The following is a 23,666-nucleotide window of genomic DNA, read 5'->3' on the forward strand; positions in this document are numbered from 1 at the left end:
GTTACAGATTTATGTCAAAATTGTATAATGAGATGTCTGAAGGTGTAGATTTGTGTGTGTGTGTGTGTGTGTGTGTGTGTGTGTGTGTGCGCGTGCGTGTGTATATATGTGTGTGTGAGCGTAAGTGTGTGTGTGCGCGTGTGTGTGCGTACGTACATGTGTGTGTGTGACACGTACTACCTGCCCCCTATCATAGAAAGTGTGGCATTCCTTTTCGTGTGTTCGGCTTTTAACGTTACACACACATTTAATACACCCGCACTAATGTCAAAACTAATGCTGAAGTAAATTGTACACGAGATCAGCATTTCTCCTGTCAGATATATGTGAAATTGGTGTTTTTCATTATGAAGTAGATTTTCACGGAGCTGTTTTTTGCAGGGACTGGAAAAACTAGATCCGCCGCCTGTTCCAACTCACGACGGTCCTGCCATCAGTCTGGTGAGGACTATGAAAATGTAGACACGCATAACGCAAGCACGAAAGGGAAAGAGAGAGAGACAGACACAGAGAGAGAGAGAGAGAGAGAGACACACAGACAGACAGACAGCCCAGCCCTGACCAGTGCGAGAGGCTCAATCCAAAGCCGTGGTCTCCCCAGAGTCAGAGATTCCATGTAAGGATGTCCATTCCTGGCATCTCTGGAAAACAGCAACAGAGTGATGCAGCCCTCCGCTCCCTTGCCCTGGAAGAAATACACAGGAGGTACCCAGCCAGCAAGTGGACCCACGCTTATACAGATGGTTCGGCAGAGTGCGCAACCAAGAACGGAGGAAGTGGCGTCTTCATTCAAATGCCATCCCGCAGTGGGGCACTGCGGTTATGAAATTAAAAGCCCCTCCTGTTTTTGGAACCGCAGGAGCTTTCTAGTTTGCTGTTAGGTAGATTTTTGGTTCCTCTTTCCTGTCATGCTCTCTTTTTCTTCATGAATTCTTTTCTTTTTTCTGCCTTCTTGCTCATTCACCTGTATTTTTTCCAAAAATCTCTTCTCTTGCCGCTTGTCTCGCGATTCATGTATAGTTTAATCTGTTGGTGTTCTGATGTAAGTCCAGCAGTAGATAGGTTAAGCCTATTTTAACATACTGGAAACTGGTAATCTTCCAGTAGGTATTAATTTAGTTTTACTAAAGCCTGCTGGGACACAAGTAATGGGTTAGTGCATTTGTAAACAGGAATCGCTTGACAAGTGGCCCCCTTCATCCCCCCCCTTCCTCGTCCTGATATGGCTCTGCGTAGTCGGCTGGACGTTAAGCAACAAATAAACAAACAAACAAAATTCAAATGCCAGGAAGACCCCCAGAGACACTGACCACACCATGCGGTGTTCTCTGCTCCAACTTCAAAGCAGAAGTTGGTGCCCTCCATACAGCTGCAGACTTCCTCACCTCTCTTGAGGAAACCCCACCCAAGGTTGTCTTCCTCTCTGACTGCCTGTCCGCACTACAAGTCCTCACAGCCCCTGCAGAACACCTCGTGGAAGAGCTGAAGAAGTCCCTGAACGACTTGTCCCAGAAAGCCTCCGTAGTTCTGCAGTGGATTCCAGCGCACTGCGGCATCGCTGGAAATGAGAAGGCGGATGGTCTGGCCAAAGATGCAGGAAGACAGGAACAACCAGAAACCAGCCTGTCCTTCCGAGAGACCAAAACCCTCATCAAGCATCGCTGGAAGACAGCATTCAAAGAAAGAAACGGAGGCTACAAGCCAGACCAAGACCCCATCCACCGCCTCAGCCGTGCAGAGCAGACTGCCATCTTCCGGCTGCGTACAGGGCACTGCGGCTTTAAAGCGCACCTGAAAAGGATCGGCGTAGCAGAGTCGGCATTGTGCGATTGTGGGGCGGCCGACCAGACAGTAGAACATGTATTGAATACATGCACAAACTTCACTCTGCTGCGGAACCAGATCTGGCCAGAAGGAGCTACACTGGAGACCAAGCTCTGGGGAACGTCAGAAGACCTGAAAGCGACGTTCCAGTTCACGACAGCAGCGGAACCACGACCCTAAACACAACCGTCGAACGCAGAAGAAGAAGAAGACAGACAGACATAGAGACAGGCAGGCAGACAGACAGGCAGGCAGACAGACAGACAGAGATACTAACAGAGGGAGAGAGAGAGAGGTGGGGTTGTAGAGTGAGACAGACCGACAGGCAGGCAGACAGAGGGAGACAGAGACGGAGATCAACCGATCGTCCACCCAAGCATCAAACCGACCAGACAGACCCCCTTACAAAGTCGACACAATGAAAGAATTGTTTGATCTGTTTGTGACAGGTGAGCGACGGAGCGGAGGTGATTAAGATCAGCAAGCGGTTCTTCTTGCAGCACGCTCAAAACAACACCATGCTTCGCGTCGAGACCATGGTGAGAACCATTTATTTGTCCCCAGCTTCATATCTCTATATAGTGTTTTCTCCTGTCGACCGAGTATAACAATAATGTGTAAAATCTTCGGGTTTTTTGACTCGCATGCAAAGCAAAAGTGAGTCTATGTACTCACCCGAGTCGTCCGTCCGTCCGGAAAACTTTAACGTTGGATATTTCTTGGACACTATTCAGTCTATCAGTACCAAATTTGGCAAGATGGTGTATGATGACAAGGCCCCAAAAAACATACATAGCATCTTGACCTTGCTTCAAGGTCAAGGTCGCAGGGGCCATAAATGTTGTCTAAAAACAGCTATTTTTCACATTTTTCCCATTTTCTCTGAAGTTTTTGAGATTCAATACCTCACCTATATATGATATATAGGGCAAAGTAAGCCCCATCTTTTGATACCAGTTTGGTTTACCTTGCTTCAAGGTCAAGGTCACAGGAGCTCTTCAAAGTTGGATTGTATACATATTTTGAAGTGACCTTGACCCTGAACTATGGAAGATAACTGTTTCAAACTTAAAAATTATGTGGGGCACATGTTATGCTTTCATCATGAGACACATTTGGTCACATATGATCAAGGTCAAGGTCACTTTGACCCTTAGGCCAAAAAAAAAAATTGTCTGTTTCTGGTCACCCGACCGACCCTAAATTTCGGTGCCGACCCTAAACTTTTTTTTTCCAAACTCAAAAAAAAATTTGTTGTTTGTTTGTGGTAAAGGACAGGGTGAGAAAATGAACAACAAAAACGTGTGAAAACGAAAGTCCGCTGACGATTTGTAAATGTGTTGAATGTCTTGTCTCTATGTATAGTGAATCCAGTCTCTTTGCGCGATTTTTAAAGTTAGTTTTATTTGTCTACATTTGGGGTAAAAAAATAAAAAAAATTTAAAAAAAAAACAACCTACCTACCGACCCTATTTTTTTTAGCCATGTTACCAGAAACAGACAATTTTTTTTTTTGGCCTAATATGAAATGTGACCAAAATAAGGTAGTGAACCACTAAAAGTGACCATATCTCATGGTAGAAAGAGCCAATAAGCACCATTGTACTTCCTATGTCTTGAATTAACAGCTTTGTGTTGCATGACCTTGGATGTATTTTGGTAGGAAAAATGTGTAAAGCAGTTCTTAGTGTATGATGTCATTGCTAGGTTTAGTTATTTGACCTTGACCCTGAATGTCAAGGTCATGTAAAGGTCAAGGTCAAGCATGTGAGTCGTATGGGCTTTGCCCTTCTTGTTTTTTGTAAGACGTAGAGGGTACTGACATGTGACAAACTTTAGGCTTAGCAGGGTGAGAGGAGGGTAGTCAGTCATTTGCAAACAGTATCACGAGGTAAACGTTTTCGAACCAGTGGTGGCTTTGTTCTTTGTGTTTTGACTTTGTTTTCTTTAAATTCCGACGATCCCACTCGACATCCATGCTCGCAATGGCTTTTTGTGTGTTGATATAAATGTATTTGAAGCAACGATCGTACCTGTCCAATGACGAAGCCAATAGCTTTTATGTGTTGATATTTGTATTTGCAGCAACGATCGTAACTGTCAACTGACGAAGCCAATGGCATTTATGTGTTATTTGTATTTGCAGCAACGATCGTACCCGTCAACTGACATAGACAATGGCTTTTATGTGTTGATATTTGTATTTGCAGCAACGATCGTACCTGACAACTGACGAAGCCAATGGCATTTATGTGTTGATATTTGGATTTGCAGCATCGATCGTACATGACAACTGACGAAGCCAATGGCATTTATGTGTTGATATTTGTATTTGCAGCAACGGTCGTACCTGACAACTGACGAAGCCAATGGCATTTATGTGTTATTTGGATTTGCAGCATCGATCGTACCTGACAACTGACGAAGCCAATGGCATTTATGTGTTGATATTTGGATTTGCAGCATCGATCGTACCTGACAACTGACGAAGCCAATGGCATTTATGTGTTATTTGTATTTGCAGCAACGGTCGTACCTGACAACTGACGAAGCCAATGGCATTTATGTGTTGATATTTGTATTTGCAGCAACGGTCGTACCTGACAACTGACGAAGCCAATGGCATTTATGTGTTGATATTTGTATTTGCAGCAACGGTCGTACCTGACAACTGACGAAGCCAAGTCCATCCTGTACGACAAGGAGACGTGGTCCCAGTACAAGAACGTCCTCATGCAGCGACTTATCGACAGCTCGCCTAGATAAACTTGCCCATCACAGACAGCGTCAACATCTTACCAGGCACCACTCATGTGACCACTGATTGACAGCCTGTCCAGATAGACCCACCACAAGAAGCGGCACCATCTCACTAGCCACCAACCATGTGACCACTGATCGGCAGTCTGCCTAGATAAACTGGCCCATCACAAGAATCGGCACCATCTCACTTGCCACCAACCATGTGACCACTGATCGGCAGTCTGCCTAGATAAACTGGACCATCACAGACAGCGTCAACATCTCACCAGCCACCATCCATGTAACAACTGATCGACTGTCTGCCTAGATAAACTGGCCCATCATATGCAGCGTCACCATCTCACCAGCCACAAACCATGTGTCGTGACAACTCACCGACAGCCTGCGCAGATAAACTTGCCCATCACAGACAGCGTCAACATCTCACTAGCCACCGGCCATGTGACCACTCATGAACACACATGGCCACTTTGCAATCGGCAGCCAGTGATAGTGAGCTCCAATGTGCATATTCGCAAAACAGAAGGGGAAAAATTACCTTGTAGATATGGGGATGATATGCTGTGAACGTCTACCCTCACTGGTTTTTTGGCAACCAACAAAACCGAATATTGTAAAACACAAAGTTGGGAATTCATCCTGGCCTGCTAAGACGGCATGTACCTGCCATCCATGGAAATAATAACGAGAACCTTGCTGGATCAGATCAAAGCAGTATGTCTCGATTGATTATGGACCCTTCGGTAGGTTTTATGCAAAACGAATAACCGGACAGGTACAGATTTGAACTATGAATGATGATGTTGGCTCATTGATGGCGGGGGACTTCCTGGCTGTCTAATGAACAGAGAGGTCTGGCAATGGCAGTAAGAGGAGTCATTGGATTTGGAATCACATTGATGGATTCAGCAATGCAAGAGACAAATATGATCTAGAGAAATGGGTAGGATGGTCTGTGATGTGGTCCCGCACGCTACGTACAGCAAATGGTGAGATTCTGTCGTGTTTCGGCAACAATTCATGTGTGATTAAGTTTGTTTTAGAAGCATTTCGCTCTGATATTTGCCGGACCAAATTGATAAAACCGGTGTGGGATCGTACGGACACCTAGCCTTGACTGCTGTTTCTGACGAGATACATTTCCAAATGCGACATAACATCGTCAGCCACACATATATGAATTCCTGTTTGACGATGAAGTTTGTATTTGTTTTTTAACAGAGTACAGTGTATATAAGAACGTTTATTGACCATATTCAGTATTATCTATTGAGAAAGTTTGTGAGTCGGTTTCGTAAAAACTTTCAAAAGCGAAGTGTTGCATCTCGGGATTTTGGTTTTGACCTTTCACTGTGCCCCTTTTCAGGCATAGTCAACACTTGTGATGAAACTGTAGACGTTTGTTCGCACTCTTTTGAAGACTTCTGAACACTTTTATCCCAGAAGGGACATCGACATGATTATCCTGTTTTGCCCTGTATGAGCTTTATACGAAGACAGTGGACAGTACTGTTCTTTGTGGTGATATTTTATCCATTGCATGATACATTCATGTATGGAAGAATGTTCTTTGTATAATCAATAACGTCATATTCAACGTCAACATTTTGTATCATAATTATTTTGTGATAACCGTTTCTCCTATGCAAAAATGTGCACGTATGTTTGGACAAACCTTAATAAAAGTATTTGTGAGAATCGCACAATATTTGTAGATAAACTTCTTTTGTAGGTCTACACGGCTACTGACAAACAGTGCTGTTGCTGAGCTGTGCTGATCATAGATTGAAAACTCATAAACATGCACAACCATCAACACCACCACCATTACCACTACCACCACCTCCAACATCAACAACTTCAAAGTTATGACGACGACTGCGTCGTTGCATCAGGTTCCTTGTCTTTTTTGTGCAGCTATCACACTGGATTTCTTTCCTTGGATGTTCCTTCTGATTTGATCCTAGGTCTGCTACATGGTTAAGGTGCATATCTTCTTTTATTCAAATGAGCAGGGATATTCTGAATGTGATAGTTCAGTGTATTCATTCGGCGCATGGACTCAACACCAGTTACAATTTAAATAACCTTTACTCATCTATTCATGAAAGGTGCAGTGTTTGGCTTCTCTCACGAAGATGTCGTCCCGTTAACAACGGTTTTAAAACACACGTGACCTGACACAGTGACATGACAACTTTTGTCATCGCAATCACGTGCCTTTGTTCTATTCCTAAACATACATGGAATGATTTCAACATAAAATAATAATGAACCTTGCCGCAAAGAAAAAAAAATTCATCACTTACAAGAATGTTTCTATTCGGGATCACCGCTTTTTGTGTATTCCTCCGTGTTAGTTTTGTATCGAGAAAAAAAGGGATTAATGAACAAAGCAACGTTTAAACCATAGGCACATGTACTTTTCAAGTTGACTTATTCTTTTATCTCCCATGCAAGTCATCCCAATTCTTCTCCACTATCGCTAACCTATACAAAAATGTTTAAAAATTAAAAAAAACCATCCAGAGTTTAAATCATTGTGTTAGCAAAAAGTAAATATGGATTTTCATAATGATGTTTATATAGACGTATTGACATACACACATGATATGAAACGATGGTAGCACAATTCAAACGGCCCAATTTATATTTTCACATGTTTATAATTACCACTATTTTAAGCATGTTTAAACATAAATGATGCGCAGAAAGCCTTTCTGCTTGTTATAGTCACATTGGATGTCATTTGATACACTTTTTTATGAACACAATATAACTAAAACGCGTAAGAACTTGTCATTTGTACTGCTTATTTACATAGACATGATTGTGATCATGTGTGTGCGACTCACTGCTGATACACAATATGTTAATTTGTTTACTTTAAAAGAGACTATTAAATCCAACACGAACAATTTGTGTTGCTTTCCTGTATGTTTGTCACATCGTGCATGAGTGAATGTCTTTTTTTTCCCCAAGTTGATTGAATTTAATGTTTTTATTATTTTTATAAACAGTTGTACCAAGGTTCTTCCTACCCTCTTACGCATCGACGTACAGCAAGACGAAAAATAACAGCAGCGTAAAATATTGATCAGGTTCGGCAAGATGGCGGCTCGTAATCCCGTCCTCATCTCGTGACCACGTGACGAAGCAGCGCGTCTTTGTAACGATTCCACTCCCGCCGGTATTTGAGTGTGCTGTGGATCTCCACAGCGCTGGGGTAGGTGATACTCTGCCATGGAGAGAAAAAAAGCGGAAAGTACACAAAAGACATATATGACATTATTACAACTATTTGCAGTACAACCCCCCGCGGGTTAGGGGGAGTCCCATATTGGTTGGGACTAGAAAGAATTTACCCGATGCTACCCAGCATGTCGTAAGAGGCGACTAACGGTTCTGTTTCTTCTCTTCTTTTGTATTATTTCTGCCTTACCAGTCCTTTCACCTATATTTCCTTCCAAGAAAACTCTCCCTACTATTCCCTGCAGTTTTCCAATTCTTTTCTTGTTGTCTCATTTCTACCTGACTGGATCCATCACCTTTATTTCACTTACCAAAAGTCTTCTTTTCCACATCCTTATTTCTCTGCACCCCGCATGTCGTATGAGGCGACTAACGGATTCTGTTTCTCCTTTTACCCTTGTTAAGTGGTTCTTGTATAGAATATAGTCAATGTTTGTAAAGATTTTAGTCAAGCAGTATGTAAGAAATGTTTAGTCCTTTGTACTGGAAACTTGCATTCTCCCAGTAAGGTCATATATTGTACTACGTTGCAAGCCCCTGGAGCAATTTTTTGATTAGTGTTTTTGTGAACAAGACACACTTAACAAGTGGCTCTATCCCATCTCCCCCCTTTCCCCTATCCCATCTCCCCCCTTTCCCTCGTCGTGATATAACCTTCGTGGTTGAAAACGACGTTAAACACCAAATAAAGAAATAAAGAAAGATTTGCAGTACACTAGGAATATTACCTGGCTCAGGGCTAGACCTAGTGTGCGAGACGGATGGGCTTCCAAAAGGAGACAGGGGCTTGCAAAGAGGGGGGTTCCCTCCCTCCCCTCCCCCACCCCCCTCAGTTGATTGTGAAATGTGCCATTGGAAAGGGGTTTATTAACTATACATTTGCGGGGTAATGGGGCTGGGGACTTCCGGAACCCAGGGTTAAAGTGTACGAAGCGAAACTTGGTGCCACTACAATAGGTGGTACGCAGCCGCGGGGTCGGTTTGTTGAAATTCAGGTTTGTTGTGATTTCAACCAATCTGACCCCTCTCTGACGGTGGGGAGGTGATAGAGGTAGGTATGTGGTCGGGTGGTGGAGGGCGAATAGGGGGGAGGCATCTTGGGATCAGTTAAAACTATGACTCACCATGTCGTTAACAATGCGAAGTACACGGATGTTTGCGTGTTGCAAGAAGAGCTTTTTGGAGATGAAGATGAGCTCCGCCCCTTGACTGACCACACTCACACGTGACGCCTGTCGCTTGACCAGTGTCTCCAGACCCTGCGCACACACACACACACACACACACACACACACACACATATATATATATATATATCAGTATACACACACACGCACACACGCATGCACGCACAAACAAGCGGCAAGCAAAAACACACACACACACACGTGTGACACATTGACATATAATTTACATGATTCCGGCCAAATCGGATCCAGTTCACATAAAAGGTATATGTCTAACTGACAGATATCTGTCTGTCTGTCGTTTATCCTTTGTTTTTTTCTGTCTGCATTTTCAGTCTTTCTCATTGTTTGCAGTGTGCGTGTGTGCGAGCGTCCGTGCGTGCGTGCGCGCGTGTGTGTGTCTGCGTTTGTGTGTGAGTGTGTGTGTGTGTGCACGGTGTATGTGTGAGTGTTCACAGCGGGTGGGGGGTCTATGTGCCATTGTGCCAGGTGTCACGGCGTGTGTATGTTTGGGGAGGGGGGTGTATATGTGCCGTGTGTGTGTCAATCTGTATGTCTGTGGACGTGTGCTCGTTAGTTTGACTTACAAAAACATCACCGGTAGACAATTCAGCAATTTGAGCAAATCCTTCCTTGTCTGTCCGAAGAAACTCCAAATGCTGAACCTGAGACAAAGAACAAGAGAGGTAACCGTTTCGAACACAGAGCGAGGATTGTTTCCTATGGCTTTTCAGTCTCGTTATGGATTTTCAACTTGGATATCTTCACAGTAATGCACAGCTTTGTAGCAATCACTTAACACACTGTCATGTATTCAAAATTAATAAGAACAGCTTTCATCACAAGGTTTAACGTTATCTTCTCTCCTGTGAAAAGGGAGTTTTCGCAACAAGAAATATAAAGTACACAAAATCTGTGATATGAAAGCGAGTGTCTACCGGACGAAAAAGTAAAAAAAAAATTAAAAAAAACCCCAGTCATTCCCCGTTTTCCTCGTGCATATCAAACCATGCGAGGGACTGACCTAAATCATTCACTGTCAGACCCTCCAAGTTGCAAAACAGCTTGGGGGACAAGCAAAGGCACAAGACACCGGTTTGAAGACTTACAAATCACCAGTGTCTTTACCCCCAATATATGTTCAAGAAAAGGTTCTATAAAGACAACCAAACATGTGTCTGCTTTGTTACGTTATATCTTGCTGCAAAAAATACTCTAGAAAGAAACACGAAAAAAAGTTCCTCTTCTGTAATGTACCGAGTTCAATATCGGGTGCCTATGCCTCTGACCTTTTTTGGATTACTAGTTTATTTTTTCCCCTAATGCAAGAATGTCTCTGTAGCGCAACGGTTAGCGTACTGCGTTTTGAGTCGGCAGGTCGTAGGTTCGAGCCCTGTCAGCGCGGTATTCTTTTAATTTTATTTGATTGTTTCTTTACTCTCCTTTGTTTTGTTTTATTTTACTCTATTCATTTTTATTCCAAAGCATTATTGGTGATCAATTGCAATACTGACCAACGCTCGCCAGGTACTGATTTGGTATTGATCACTGCGGAATTCGTTGCGGCCAACCACTGAAGCAACCCCCTAAGTGTAAATGTTTTGAGGTATAAAACATACCTTGGTATTATGTCAATTCTTTTTGCATTTTAATCAGATATGATAAAACAAAAATGTCAATCTAGATCAGGCTTAGACGCAGAAAGACTTGTATTTAGGCAACATGACTGATGAGCGACTCAGTGACTCGTAGCGAGAGATGCCGTTCTTATAGACCTGTGTAACGAGATTCTGTCGAAGTAATTCGATGCTAACCCTGCAGACTTTTGTATTGCCGCAATTAAAACACATTTATTTTGTTGGTAGCTGTTTGTTTCCTTGTGGATGTGTTATGTGCAATTAAACGGGTACGGACACACGTTTTACACATGGGTTACACGAGTTGCAAAGTATTTGAAACGACGGTATTACTGTATATACAGTGGTGCCTGTGTTGAAAGACGAATACCATTTGGACCAGCCATGAGTGATGGAACATTGTACGCGGGGTATCTTGACAGGCACGTTTTAGAAGAAATAATAATGAAAGTGACAATAAAAGGTGTTTTTTTCAAGCGAGGTGTCCGCAATCTGCATGACAAAATATAGCTCTTAATTTATCTACATCGCTCGATCTTTTCTCTTACGTATTTTGTGTGTGTGTGTGTGTGTGTGTGTGTGTGTGTGTGTGTGTGTGTGTGTGTGTGTGTGTGTGTGTGTGTGTGTAAGCACGCGCGCGTGCTGCGTCCGTTTCAGTGAGTGATTTCTCAACAAAAGTCTTGATGTTTTTAGTGCCATTCAGAACTAATCTGAATTAGATTTTTTTTTCAAACCGCCCGGCACTACAAGGCATTTATTCTTGTTTTTATAAGGACATAAAAATGTTATAGTATTTGAGTCTTGAATTGCGATTAATTTATATTAATGAGCACACACAAAAACTTGCCCCCCCCCCCAAAAAAAAAAGGAGCATATTTTATAAACAGAACAGGAAAAGCGCGCATGATTCATAAAAATGATAGCATTGGCGGGGCTCGAACCAGCGACTTCAGTAACCGCAGCGCAGCGCTATACCACTGACCTATGCGGATATCTGTCGAATGTGGAACATTTAGGAATGCCTATTTTGTGAGATGTAAAACACACGGCAAAGCTCACTGTGCAACCCGACTCAGTGAAAGGCCCGTTGGCAGACTATGTCGTGTGAATTAGGTCAGTTCGACTGTCGCTTACCCCGCCGCTTTGAACGAAAAGTTGGATGATATCTGCACAGTCTTCCTACCGCCGGCTCAGTTCTTTTTTTTTTTTTTAGTTTTTTTTTTTGCCGCAGTCACGTAGGCCATCTCCAGTTATACACTTTTGAACAAACCGTTATCATATGATGTGTACAGTAAGGATCATCTTTAGAGACGTTTAAATTTCCTCATTCTGTCTTTCTGAAATGGAACAAACTGATGTGACTCTGGTGTTGAAAAATGATATCCTGGGTTATTTTGTTTAAAAAAAATATCAATAACATATAACCACACTTAGACGTTGAGCCAACGTGCATCAAATTACAAAAAAATGTTTCGTCAGTCGCTGTTGATCCCCCCCCCCCCCAACCCCCACCCCCCCCTCCCCCTTCCGCCTTCACATACGAGCCAAAAAACAAACCCTACCGAGTCTAATCTCGCGCCGTTAGCAACAAAGACCTTAATTAATGTTTTAGCATGTATTGGAACAAATCTACATGAGACAGTAGTAACTCACATTCTGTCCTGATATTGCTTTGGAGTGGCGCACTGAACACAGAAAAAGTGTCATGATAAAGTGATTGTCATAGATAAACAACTGCATATGTACGGTGATTAAAGCATGACTGCAAAGAGAACTTATTTGATAACATTCTGAAAGAAAAAGAGGGACCGAGAGAGTGGGTGTGTGTTTATGCGTGTGTTTGCGTATGTGTGTGTGTGTGTGTGTGTGTGTGTGTGTGTGTGTGTGTGTGTGTGTGTGTGTGTGTGTGTGTACAGGCATCCATGGGATTTTGTTTAAAGCGGAACATGCATGACTGAGATGTGAAAGATGAATACTGGTTGAGGTTCACGCGTCTTCACCTGCTCGAACATTCTTTACTTTAACCGGTGATTTACCTATAGATCACTTATACCTGGTAAGATGTCCAATTTCAAGCACACGTACGACTAACAAAGAGCATTTTTGATTAAAAAAAATGAATTAAACCACGACTACTAGCACACACACACAAAACACCAACAACAACAAAACAACACAACAACAACAACAACAACAACAACAACCATAACCACTGCCACAAAAACAAAAAGAACACATCCACCACTTCCCAAGACTTTGAATTAGTTTCTTAAAAAGGTTGTTCCAGCGTCGCGGACGACGCTGGTATCTGCGGTCGGGAAGACTTTCCACGAATTTGCCTGCAGGGCGCCGCCATGTTTTCTGTGCTCGACTGCGAGCAGACCACAGGCACATTACACCCAAAATTCTTGTAGGCATACACAGACGCAACATAGCATATACAGACAATAACACCCACAACACTTCAACTGCATATGAAAGGAATAAAAATAAATCCGCAAATCAGTCGCGCACAAAACACCAGAAAGAAAAACAAGGAGTACCAAAGCGGCGTGCAGAAACTAAACTGACTCGGAGACTGAGAAGAAACATTTATCACACGATGTGGATAGCAAACATTAAAATAAAACAGATAAGTCAAGCAAAAAATAAACACAAATATCGAAAACACAATAAACAAAGGTAAAGAAAACAAAAAGAGATGCTTGCCGACAGTCAGTGTGTGTGTGCGTGGTTTGCCGTGTGCGTCAGCGGGGTGTGTGTGTGTGTGTGTGTGTGTGTGTGTGTGTGTGTGTGTGTGTGTGTGTGTGTGTGTGCGTGCGCGTGCATGCGTGCGTAGGCTACGTTCTTGCGTGTGTGCGTTCGAATGAGAAAGAAGAGAGAGAGAGGATTCAATCAATCAATCAATCAATGAGGCTTATATCGCGCATATTCCGTGGGTACAGTTCTAGGCGCTCAGCAGTGATGCCGTGTGAGATGAAATTTTATACGGCCAGTAATTGCAGCCATTTCGGCGCATATTTACCAAGAGAGAGAGAGAGAGAGAGAGAGAGAGAGAGAGAGAGAGAGAGAGAGAGAGAGAGAGACGCAGGATTGAACAATGAGGTCACGTTCTCTGTCACATGAATACATATACACACACTGAAGGCTACTTCGGACACGAACACTTGCCAACAACTGTGGTTGGACATGCTTTTGAAATGTAATATTTTTTCGACATGATTTCTGGACATACGAATCCCGCTGTGTTGCCTACTGATGTTGCGAATGATGAAGGTTTTGAGTTGACTGACCTTGAGGAGGGATTGCATCAGGCGTTTATCGTCTCAAATTATATCCTTGCTACTTTTCAGGAGTCAACTATTGCCATTCATGGTAACTTGGATAGTCAATGTTTTTATTTGTTTGATTCCCATCAAAGAAACAGAAATGGTAACCATTCTTCAAATGGCGCTGCAGTTTTGATGTCATCAAGTTAATTCCTTTGCAGAATTGATTGATTTTCTCAAAAGCCATTATCAATGAGGGCCCCAAAGGGGGGGTATCATCACGATCACGGGAAGGGAAATTTTATCTTTCACGATCACAGTTACCTTGATTTTTGTTTTCACGATCACGAACACCTTGACGAATAGAGGATCATAGAGTGATACAGCGGTGAAAAATGTACGTTGAAAATAAAATGCTTTGCAATAATGCCCATCACGATCACGAAAACAAATGACGATCACGATCACGATACTTGATTTTTTTGTCATCACGGATCACAGGCAAAGTCCCATCACGATCACAGAAATGGAAATTTCGGCAATCACGGTCACAGAAAGGTCAAAAATCGCCAATCACGATCACGATTTTAAACCCTTTGGGGCCCTCGTCAATGTGTTTATCAATTAACACCTGTTCATTTCTGTCCAACTGCAATGCAAACTCAATGTGGAGGAAACAAGGATTCATTACAAACAAGTCATCCCTGTACATCAACAGATTTATGTACCTCAATCAATACTGCTAGTATGAGTGACAGGAATCTAAAAGAAAAAACAACCAAACGCAAATGTACTACTACTTCTACGACTCGTTTGAATGTAAAACAGAAATGTAACACTATCTGTGACAATGACGGTTCTACGACTCGTTTGAAGGACAGTATAGATCGAACCTTAACCCACAACTACGACAATTTGTGTCAGACTTTTTTGAACAGGAAAATATGCCTCTGTTCAACAGTAACCAAAACATGGAAGATGTTTTTGAAACTTTACAGAAATGTAACACTAGCCTATCTGTGACAATGTTGCTTTTGAATTGAACCCACATTTGTTGAACAGGAGAGAATGTTCCTGTTCAACAGTGCCCAAAACACTGAATCTGACGTTTTTGAATCTTTTCTGTCATCTAACTGAATCTGACGTTTTTGAATCTTTTCTGTCATCTAACCCAATTGCTCATGACTTCATCGATCTTGAACATGCCTACTTTTCAAAGAAAGACAGACAAAAGCGAAATCTGCATGTTAGCCATCTGCCTGAAATGGTCAATGCACTTTTGTAAAATTGTCACAGCTGTAATGCACTTTTGTGAAATGGTCAGTGCTGTTGTGCACTTATGCAAAACTTGGTGCTGTGCTGTTAACATTTGAACAAAATGCATTTTGTTCAAATGTTTAGTGCAACTTGCTACTATATAATCGCTGTATGCGCTTTGTGGTAATAATGCACTGTTGTGAAAAGTTTGCGCTAAATGTTGGCACTATGCATCATTGTTGGAGCACCCTCCTGTAGATGCACCATGCTGAAAAATGTACTTATGAATTGAGCATTGACTGAAATAAACAATTTATATATCCAGCACAACATGCAATTCATTAACTTTTGACCCTAACCTTTAACACTTCCCAAAATAAATCTTTGGTGGACATTGCATCGACGCTGTTCATTTTGAATGAACATTTTTCTTGTAAGTACCTGGCAATGGTTTGTTTCTTCCGTGTGTGGATTTGCTCATCATCGGTCCCTGCAGATGGCAGCTCCAGAATGAGTCCTGTGCCTCTGTGCCGGGGTCCTCTGAACTCATCTGAACAAACGCACATAAGCTTTGACACAGTAAGTCGATACATATGCAATCACGAATGTCGCATGAACGTTCTCAAACTGGCGCACCAACGATGATACTGTTTTGGGATAGCTTAGCAAGTATATACAATGCAAGCACTGCCATGTAAACATTTCATAGATAGTAAGTTAGTTCGTTAGCTGATAAAAGAAGAAAGTCATTCCTCCCTGGGTGGTTTTGGAGCTATGGGTCTAAAATAGGCGATCGCCTTTTGGTCAGGTTGCGTCAGTGCGTGCGTGCGTGCGTGCGTGCGTGCGTGCGTGGGAAAAGCAAACAGCTTAAGTCGGTTGTTTTGATCGATATTCGTCAAAAATAAGCAAGCTTGCTTTCCAAGGTGTTCGTCAAGCTGCGATGGCCGAGTGGTTAAGGCGTTGGACTTGAAATCCATTGGGATATTCCCGCGTAGGTTCAAATCCTGCTCGCAGCGTTCGTTTTTATTCTCTTTTTGTCGATTAATGTTCATATAGTTATGATTTGGTTCTGTGTGTGTGTTTGAGTGTGTGTACCTGTGTGTGTGGCGGAGAAACAAATAAGAACACTCTCAGATCTGACCATGCTTTTTCACACGGGTTACGTGACTTTTTCAGTAATTAATTCATACAAATCGCACTGTCACACTGTTTAGTTTGTGCAATGTGTCCACGTGGAGGGGAGGTCTCATTGCGTGTAATGATCCAATACTGTCAGCCGAATCGTGATCGCGGGGCGAAACGTACCTTTATTACGCTTTAGTATTTAAACACTGACCAGGGGCGGGGATGTAGCTCAGTCGATAGCGCGCTGGATTTGTATCCAGCCGTTGGCCGCTGTCAGCGTGAGTTCGTCCCCACGCTCGGCGAGAGATTTATTTCTCAGAGTCAACTTTGTGTGCAGACTCTCCTCGGTGTCCGAACACCCCCGTGAGTACACGCAAGCACAAGACCAAGTGCGCACGAAAAAGATCCTGTAATCCATGCCAGAGTTCGGTGGGTTATAGAAACACGAAAATACCCAGCATGCTTCCTCCGAAAACGGCGTATGGCTGCCTAAATGGCGGGGTAAAAAAACGGTCATACACGTAAAATTCCACTCGTGCAAAAAATCACGAGTGTACGTGGGATTTTCAGCCCACGAACGCAGAAGAAGAAGAAGAAACAAGTCGCGTAAGGCGAAAATACAACATTTAGTCAAGTAGCTGTCGAACTCACAGAATGAAACTGAACGCAATGCAACGCAGCAAGACCGCATACTCGTAGCATCGTCAGTCACCCGCTCACGGCAAAGACAGTGAAATTGACAAGAAGAGCGGGGTAGCAGTTGCGCTGAGAAGGATAGCACGCTTTTCTGTACCTCTCTTCGTTTTAACTTTGAGGGCCCCAAAGGGTTTAAAATCGTGATCGTGATTGGCGTTTTTTGACCTTTCTGTGACCGTGATTGCCGAAATTTCCATTTCTGTGATCGTGATGGGACTTTGCCCGTGATCCGTGATGACAAAAAAATCAAGTCTCGTGATCGTGATCGTCATTTGTTTTTGTGATCGTGATGGGCATTATTGCAAAGCATTTTATTTTCAACGTTCATTTTTCACAGCTGTATCACTCTATGATCCCCTATTCGTCAAGGTGTTTGTGATCGTGAAAACAAAAATCAAGGTAACTGTGATCGTGAAAGCTAAAATTTACCTTCCCGTGATCGTGATGATACCCCCCCTTTGGGGCCCTCAACTTTGTGAGCGTGTTTTTAATCCAAACATATCATATCTATATGTTTTTGGAATCAGGAACCGACAAGGAATAAGATGAAAGTGTTTTTAAATTGATTTCGAAAATGTAATTTTCATATTAATTTTTATATATTTAATTTTCAGAGCGTGTTTTTAATCCAAATATAACATATTTATATGTTTTTGGAATCAGCAAATGATGGAGAATAAGATGAATGTAAATTTGGATCGTTTTTAAAAAATTTTTTTTTTACAATTTTCAGATTTTTAATGACCAAAGTCATTAATTAATTTTTAAGCCACCAAGCTGAAATGCAATACCGAAGTCCGGGCTTCGTCGAACATTACTTGACCAAAATAAAATTTCAACCAATTTGGTGGAAAAATGAGGGCGTGACAGTGCCGCCTCAACTTTCACGAAAAGCCGGATATGACGTCATCAAAGACATTTATCAAAAAAATGAAAAAAACGTATGGGGATATCATACCCAGGAACTCTCATGTCAAATTTCATAAAGATCGGTCCAGTAGTTTAGTCTGAATCGCTCTACACACACACACAGACAGACACACACACACACACACACGCACATACACCACGACCCTCGTCTCGATTCCCCCCTCTACGTTAAAACATTTAGTCAAAACTTGACTAAATGTAAAAAACACTGACCAGTTTCTGTCGCCGATCTTTCTGCAGTTTCTCGTAGAAGTTGCTGAGCGTTCGACTCTTGTGCAGGGGTGGGTGGGGAGGTGGGGCGTACTCCTGCACGCGAACACCCAGCTCCCGTCGTGCCTTTACATTGAAACGACACGGTATCAAAATATAGCTTCAAAAAATACTATTAAAAGATATTAAGTATACCTGTCGCCACACTTGCACTCATACGCACACGCACACACGCACACGCACACACACACTCACACACACACACACACACACACACAAGCGCGTTGCCCACTCCCTCTCTCTCTCTCTCTCTCTCTCTCTCTCTCTCTCTCTCTCTAGCTACTCAGTTGAGCTGTTTCTAACCTTCACAGCACTCTGTGTGTGTCGTCCACTTAAAACTTGCGCCAGCAAGTCTACTTCCGTCCGGTCATGCGCACTGCTATGTTCCGGGTGGGTACCTGAAAATATATCCATCATAAGTAACATTTTATTTTTATGTTAAAAATGTCGTGTAGTCTTAAACAAGTCGCGTAAGGCGAAAATACAATATTTAGTCAAGTAGCTGTCGAACTCACAGAATGAAACTGAACGCAATGCCATTTTACTCGTAGCATCGTCAGGCCACCGCTCATGGCAAAGGCAGTGAAATTGACAAGAAGAGCGGGGTAGTAGTTGCGCTAAGAAGGATAGCACGCTTTTCTGTACCTCTCTTTGTTTTAACTTTCTGAGCGTGTTTTTAATCCAAACATATCATATCTATATGTTTTTGGAATCAGGAACCGACAAGGAATAAGATGAAAGTGTTTTTAAATTGATTTCGACAATTTAATTTTGATAATAATTTTTATATATTTAATTTTCAGAGCTTGTTTTTAATCCGAATATAACATATTTATATGTTTTTGGAATCAGCAAATGATGGAGAATAAGATAAACGTACATTTGGATCGTTTTATAAATTTTTATTTTTTTTTACAATTTTCCGATTTTTAATGACCAAAGTCATTAATTAATTTTTAAGCCACCAAGCTGAAATGCAATACCGAAGTCCGGGCTTCGTCGAAGATTAGTTGACCAAAATTTCAACCAATTTGGTTGAAAAATGAGGGCGTGACAGTGCCGCCTCAACTTTCACGAAAAGCCGGATATGACGTCATCAAAGACATTTATCAAAAAAATGAAAAAAACGTTCGGGGATTTCATACCCAGGAACTCTCATGTCAAATTTCATAAAGATCGGTCCAGTAGTTTAGTCTGAATCGCTCTACACACACACACACACACACACACACACGCACGCACGCACACACGCACGCACATACACCACGACCCTCGTTTCGATTCCCCCTCGATGTTAAAATATTTAGTCAAAACTTGACTAAATATAACAAGTCGCGTAAGGCGAAAATACAATATTTAGTCAAGTAGCTGTCGAACTCACAGAATGAAACTGCCAACGCAATGCCATTTTCCAGCAAGACCGTATACTCGTAGCATCGTCAGTCCACCGCTCATGGCAAAGGCAGTGAAATTGACAAGAAGAGCGGGGTAGTAGTTGCGCTAAGAAGGATAGCACGCTTTTCTGTACCTCTCTTTGTTTTAACTTTCTGAGCGTGTTTTTAATCCAAACATATCATATCTATATGTTTTTGGAATCAGGAACCGACAAGGAATAAGATGAAAGTGTTTTTAAATTGATTTGGACAATTTAATTTTGATAATAATTTTTATATATTTAATTTTCAGAGCTTGTTTTTAATCCGAATATAACATATTTATATGTTTTTGGAATCAGCAAATGATGGAGAATAAGATAAACGTAAATTTGGATCGTTTTATAAATTTTTAATTTTTTTTACAATTTTCAGATTTTTAAAGTCATTAATTAATTTTTAAGCCACCAAGCTGAAATGCAATACCGAAGTCCGGGCTTCGTCGAACATTACTTGACCAAAATTTCAACCAATTTGGTTGAAAAATGAGGGCGTGACAGTGCCGCCTCAACTTTCACGAAAAGCCGGATATGACGTCATCAAAGACATTTATCAAAAAAATGAAAAAAACGTTCGGGGATTTCATACCCAGGAACTCTCATGTCAAATTTCATAAAGATCGGTCCAGTAGTTTAGTCTGAATCGCTCTACACACACACACACACACACACGCACGCACATACACCACGACCCTCGTTTCGATTCCCCCTCGATGTTAAAATATTTAGTCAAAACTTGACTAAATATAAAAAGCAGGAGTAGCGAACGACAAGAAGAAGAACAAGTCGCGTAAGGCAAAAATACAACATTTTAAGCTCAGTCGAACTAACAGAATGAAACTGAACGCATTGCATTTTTTCCGCAAGACCGTACACTCCTAGCATCGTCTGTCCACCGCTCGTGGCAAAGGCAGTGAAATTAACAACCCAGAAAAGCGCGGTAGCGGTTGCGCTGAGGAGGATATAGCACGCTTTTTTATATCTCTATTCTTTTTAACTTTCTGAACGTGTTTTTAATCCAAACATATCATATCTATATGTTTTTGGAATCAGGAACCGACAAGGAATAAGATGAAATTGTTTTTAAATCGATATCGGAAATTTAATTTTAATCATAATTTTTATATTTTTAATTTTCAGAGCTTGTTTTTAATCCGAATATAACATATTTATATGTTTTTGGAATCAGAAAATAATAAAGAATACGATAAACGAAATGTTGGATCGCTTTATAAAAAAATAATTTTAATTACAATTTTCAGATTTTTAATGACCAAAGTCATTAATTAATTTTTAAGCCCCCAAGCTGAAATGCAATACCAAAGTCCGGCCTTCGTCGAAGATTGATTGGCCAAAATGTCAATCAATTTGATTGAAAAATGAGGGTGTGACAGTGCCGCCTCAACTTTTACAAAATGCCGGATATGACGTCATCAAAGATATTTATCGAAAAAATGAAAAAAACGTCTGGGGATATCATACCCAGGAACTCTCATGAAAACTTTCATAACGATCGATCCAGTAGTTTACTCTGAATCGCTCTACACACACACACACACACACACACACACACACACACACACACACACACACACACACACACACACACACACATACACCACGACCCTCGTCTCGATTCCCCCTCTATGTTAAAACATTTAGTCAAAACTTGACTAAATGTAAAAAGCAGTAGTAATGAAGCAGATGGATATAAAAAAGGAGGCGAATAACGTGAGGTAAACAAATTCTGTCACGATTGTTCTTCCTGTAGTCTTTAAGGTAAGATCAAATAAACACCTGCACTCGGGAAACTACACTTACTTAGGCATTTCAGTATTACTGAAACAGGAGTGTTGTAACCTCTATCTACAACCACCATGTCTTTCAACTTGATATCGTTGTTGTTGCCCTTTGGAGAGAGAGATTACAAAATATTAACTTGCTTATTAACCAGGCTATATTTAACTATGCCCGGGTCTTTACTTTTAGGCGTGAAGATTACGAAAGTTATTTGAGACAGATCCTCGATCCCTACTTTCCCCCTCCCTACGAGACTTCGTTTCGTTCTGACACAAGTATGACGTAACGCGATGATTATAGTACCTCCTTAGCATTTCTCTTTTTATCAAGCATCAGATGCTCATGCAGCTTCAATATCAATAACACGGAAGCAATGGAATAACATGAAATAAAACAAGTCGCGTAAGGCGAAAATACAATATTTAGTCAAGTAGCTGTCGAACTCACAGAATGAAACTGAACGCAATGCCATTTTTCAGCAAGACCGTATACTCGTAGCATCGTCAGTCCACCGCTCATGGCAAAGGCAGTGAAATTGACAAGAAGAGCGGGGTAGTAGTTGCGCTAAGAAGGATAGCACGCTTTTCTGTACCTCTCTTTGTTTTAACTTTCTGAGCGTGTTTTTAATCCAAACATATCATATCTATATGTTTTTGGAATCAGGAACCGACAAGGAATAAGATGAAAGTGTTTTTAAATTGATTTGGACAATTTAATTTTGATAATAATTTTTATATATTTAATTTTCAGAGCTTGTTTTTAATCCAAATATAACATATTTATATGTTTTTGGAATCAGCAAATGATGGAAAATAAGATAAACGTAAATTTGGATCGTTTTATAAATTTTTTATTTTTTTTTACAATTTTCAGATTTTTAATGACCAAAGTCATTAATTAATTTTTAAGCCACCAAGCTGAAATGCAATACCGAAGTCCGGGCTTCGTCGAAGATTACTTGACCAAAATTTCAACCAATTTGGTTGAAAAATGAGGGCGTGACAGTGCCGCCTCAACTTTCACGAAAAGCCAGATATGACGTCATCAAAGACATTTATCAAAAAAATGAAAAAAATGTTCGGGGATTTCATACCCAGGAACTCTCATGTCAAATTTCATAAAGATCGGTCCAGTAGTTTAGTCTGAATCGCTCTACACACACACACACACACACACACACAGACACACAGACACACGCACATACACCACGACCCTCGTTTCGATTCCCCCTCGATGTTAAAATATTTAGTCAAAACTTGACTAAATATAAAAAGAGAAATGACCACACACAAAAAAGAAACAAAACTGGTTTTAATAAAGTAAACGCAAGAAAACTAAATGGAAAACTAAGTCACAATTGTTACGCTGCACGATGGAGAAAAGCTGAATTTCACTGATAGAACGATTGAACATCTGAAATGACATTAGGAGATCGGGAGAGCGAATTACGATACCGCAGTGGAAACAAAGATATTCTACACTAGTGTAGAATATCTTTGATTGAAATATGTTGATGATGGCATCATAAAGAAAACGAAAGAAAAAGAAGCTATAATAGCGATCGTGGGGAAAACATTACTGCTGATAATAAAGTGGTAGCTGGAGGAATACTAAAAGATGGAACAGCAAACTGAAATACACATGTGCACGTGGCAGCTACAAAACAAAAAGCAGCAAAATTACTACACATAACTTTGGTTCAAACAGTTAAACAAAATAAAACACCTTGTCACTGGCGCCTGCTGAAAAACGTGCGAATTTACTCGATTTAGACCGTCACTGACGTATTTCACCATATCAACGCTTAAAATAGCATACAGATGAGGTACAGCAATGAAGTCAGCTATTGAGGTCGATATTTGTCAACAATAATTTAGCTGGCTTTCCTGCCTTTTTGTCAAGCTGCGATGGCCGAGTGGTTAAGGCGTTGGACTTGAAATCCAATGGGATATTCCCGCGTAGGTTCAAATCCTGCTCGCAGCGACTTCTTTTCCTACTTAAATGGTTTAATTTTTAGCGTATTCTGGTCATGAGTTGGTGTGTGTGTCTGTGTGTTTGCAATTGATTGTGTGGGTGTGTGTATGAGAGTTTCAGACAGAAGTTTCTGGCATTCTTTTATTTTCAAAGACAGGACATCATTGATTTTCTTCTGAATTCTAAAAACCAGTTCAATTTTCAACACTAGCACCGCATTCCTGGGAGAAAAAAAAATCATCGCCATCCA

The 23,666-nt window shown here is 41.3% G+C and overlaps 2 protein-coding genes and 2 non-coding genes across 11 annotated transcripts in view; 3 read left to right on the forward strand and 1 right to left on the reverse strand.

Annotated features, from left to right (window-relative positions):
• LOC138968998 (uncharacterized) overlaps nt 1-7,499 on the forward strand; it is a 71,880-nt gene extending 64,381 nt beyond the window's left edge. For all 8 annotated transcript variants that reach the window (XM_070341687.1, XM_070341688.1, XM_070341683.1 and 5 more), the window contains 3 exons: nt 382-441; nt 2,274-2,363; nt 4,477-7,499. In XM_070341687.1, coding sequence (XP_070197788.1) covers nt 382-441; nt 2,274-2,363; nt 4,477-4,590 — 264 coding nt within the window. In that variant the 3' untranslated portion in view covers nt 4,591-7,499. The remainder of the gene's footprint in view (nt 1-381; nt 442-2,273; nt 2,364-4,476) is intronic.
• Nucleotides 7,500-7,552: 53 nt separating this feature from the next.
• Nucleotides 7,553-15,739, reverse strand: LOC138968999 (uncharacterized). The gene is made up of 5 exons (XM_070341689.1): nt 15,631-15,739; nt 12,317-12,348; nt 9,614-9,691; nt 8,964-9,098; nt 7,553-7,825 (listed from the first exon to the last, which is right to left on the reverse strand). Exons 1-5 carry the CDS (start codon nt 15,737-15,739, stop codon nt 7,721-7,723), a joined length of 459 nt encoding a protein of 152 aa, XP_070197790.1. The 3' UTR covers nt 7,553-7,720.
• A 384-nt stretch (nt 15,740-16,123) lies between these two features.
• Nucleotides 16,124-16,205, forward strand: Trnas-uga (transfer RNA serine (anticodon UGA)). Its single transcript has one exon. It is a non-coding gene; the product is annotated as a tRNA-Ser (tRNA).
• Nucleotides 16,206-23,343: 7,138 nt separating this feature from the next.
• Trnas-uga (transfer RNA serine (anticodon UGA)) lies at nt 23,344-23,425 on the forward strand. The gene has a single exon. It is a non-coding gene; the product is annotated as a tRNA-Ser (tRNA).
• Nucleotides 23,426-23,666: the final 241 nt, after the last annotated feature.

The sequence above is a fragment of the Littorina saxatilis genome, linkage group LG6 (assembly GCF_037325665.1).
Source record: "Littorina saxatilis isolate snail1 linkage group LG6, US_GU_Lsax_2.0, whole genome shotgun sequence".
NCBI classification, from domain to species: domain Eukaryota; kingdom Metazoa; phylum Mollusca; class Gastropoda; order Littorinimorpha; family Littorinidae; genus Littorina; species Littorina saxatilis.

Bases quoted from the DNA above. Each gene is read 5' to 3' on its own strand.
- LOC138968999 (XM_070341689.1), bottom strand. From the start codon at position 15,739: ATGAGTTCAGAGGACCCCGGCACAGAGGCACAGGACTCATTCTGGAGC. The intron at 9,692-12,316 runs GTGAGTTACTAC...TCTTTGTCTCAG, and splicing joins AAGCAATATCAGGACAGAAT to GTTCAGCATTTGGAGTTTCT. The intron at 9,099-9,613 runs GTAAGTCAAACT...GTGTGTGCGCAG, and splicing joins TGTCTACCGGTGATGTTTTT to GGTCTGGAGACACTGGTCAA.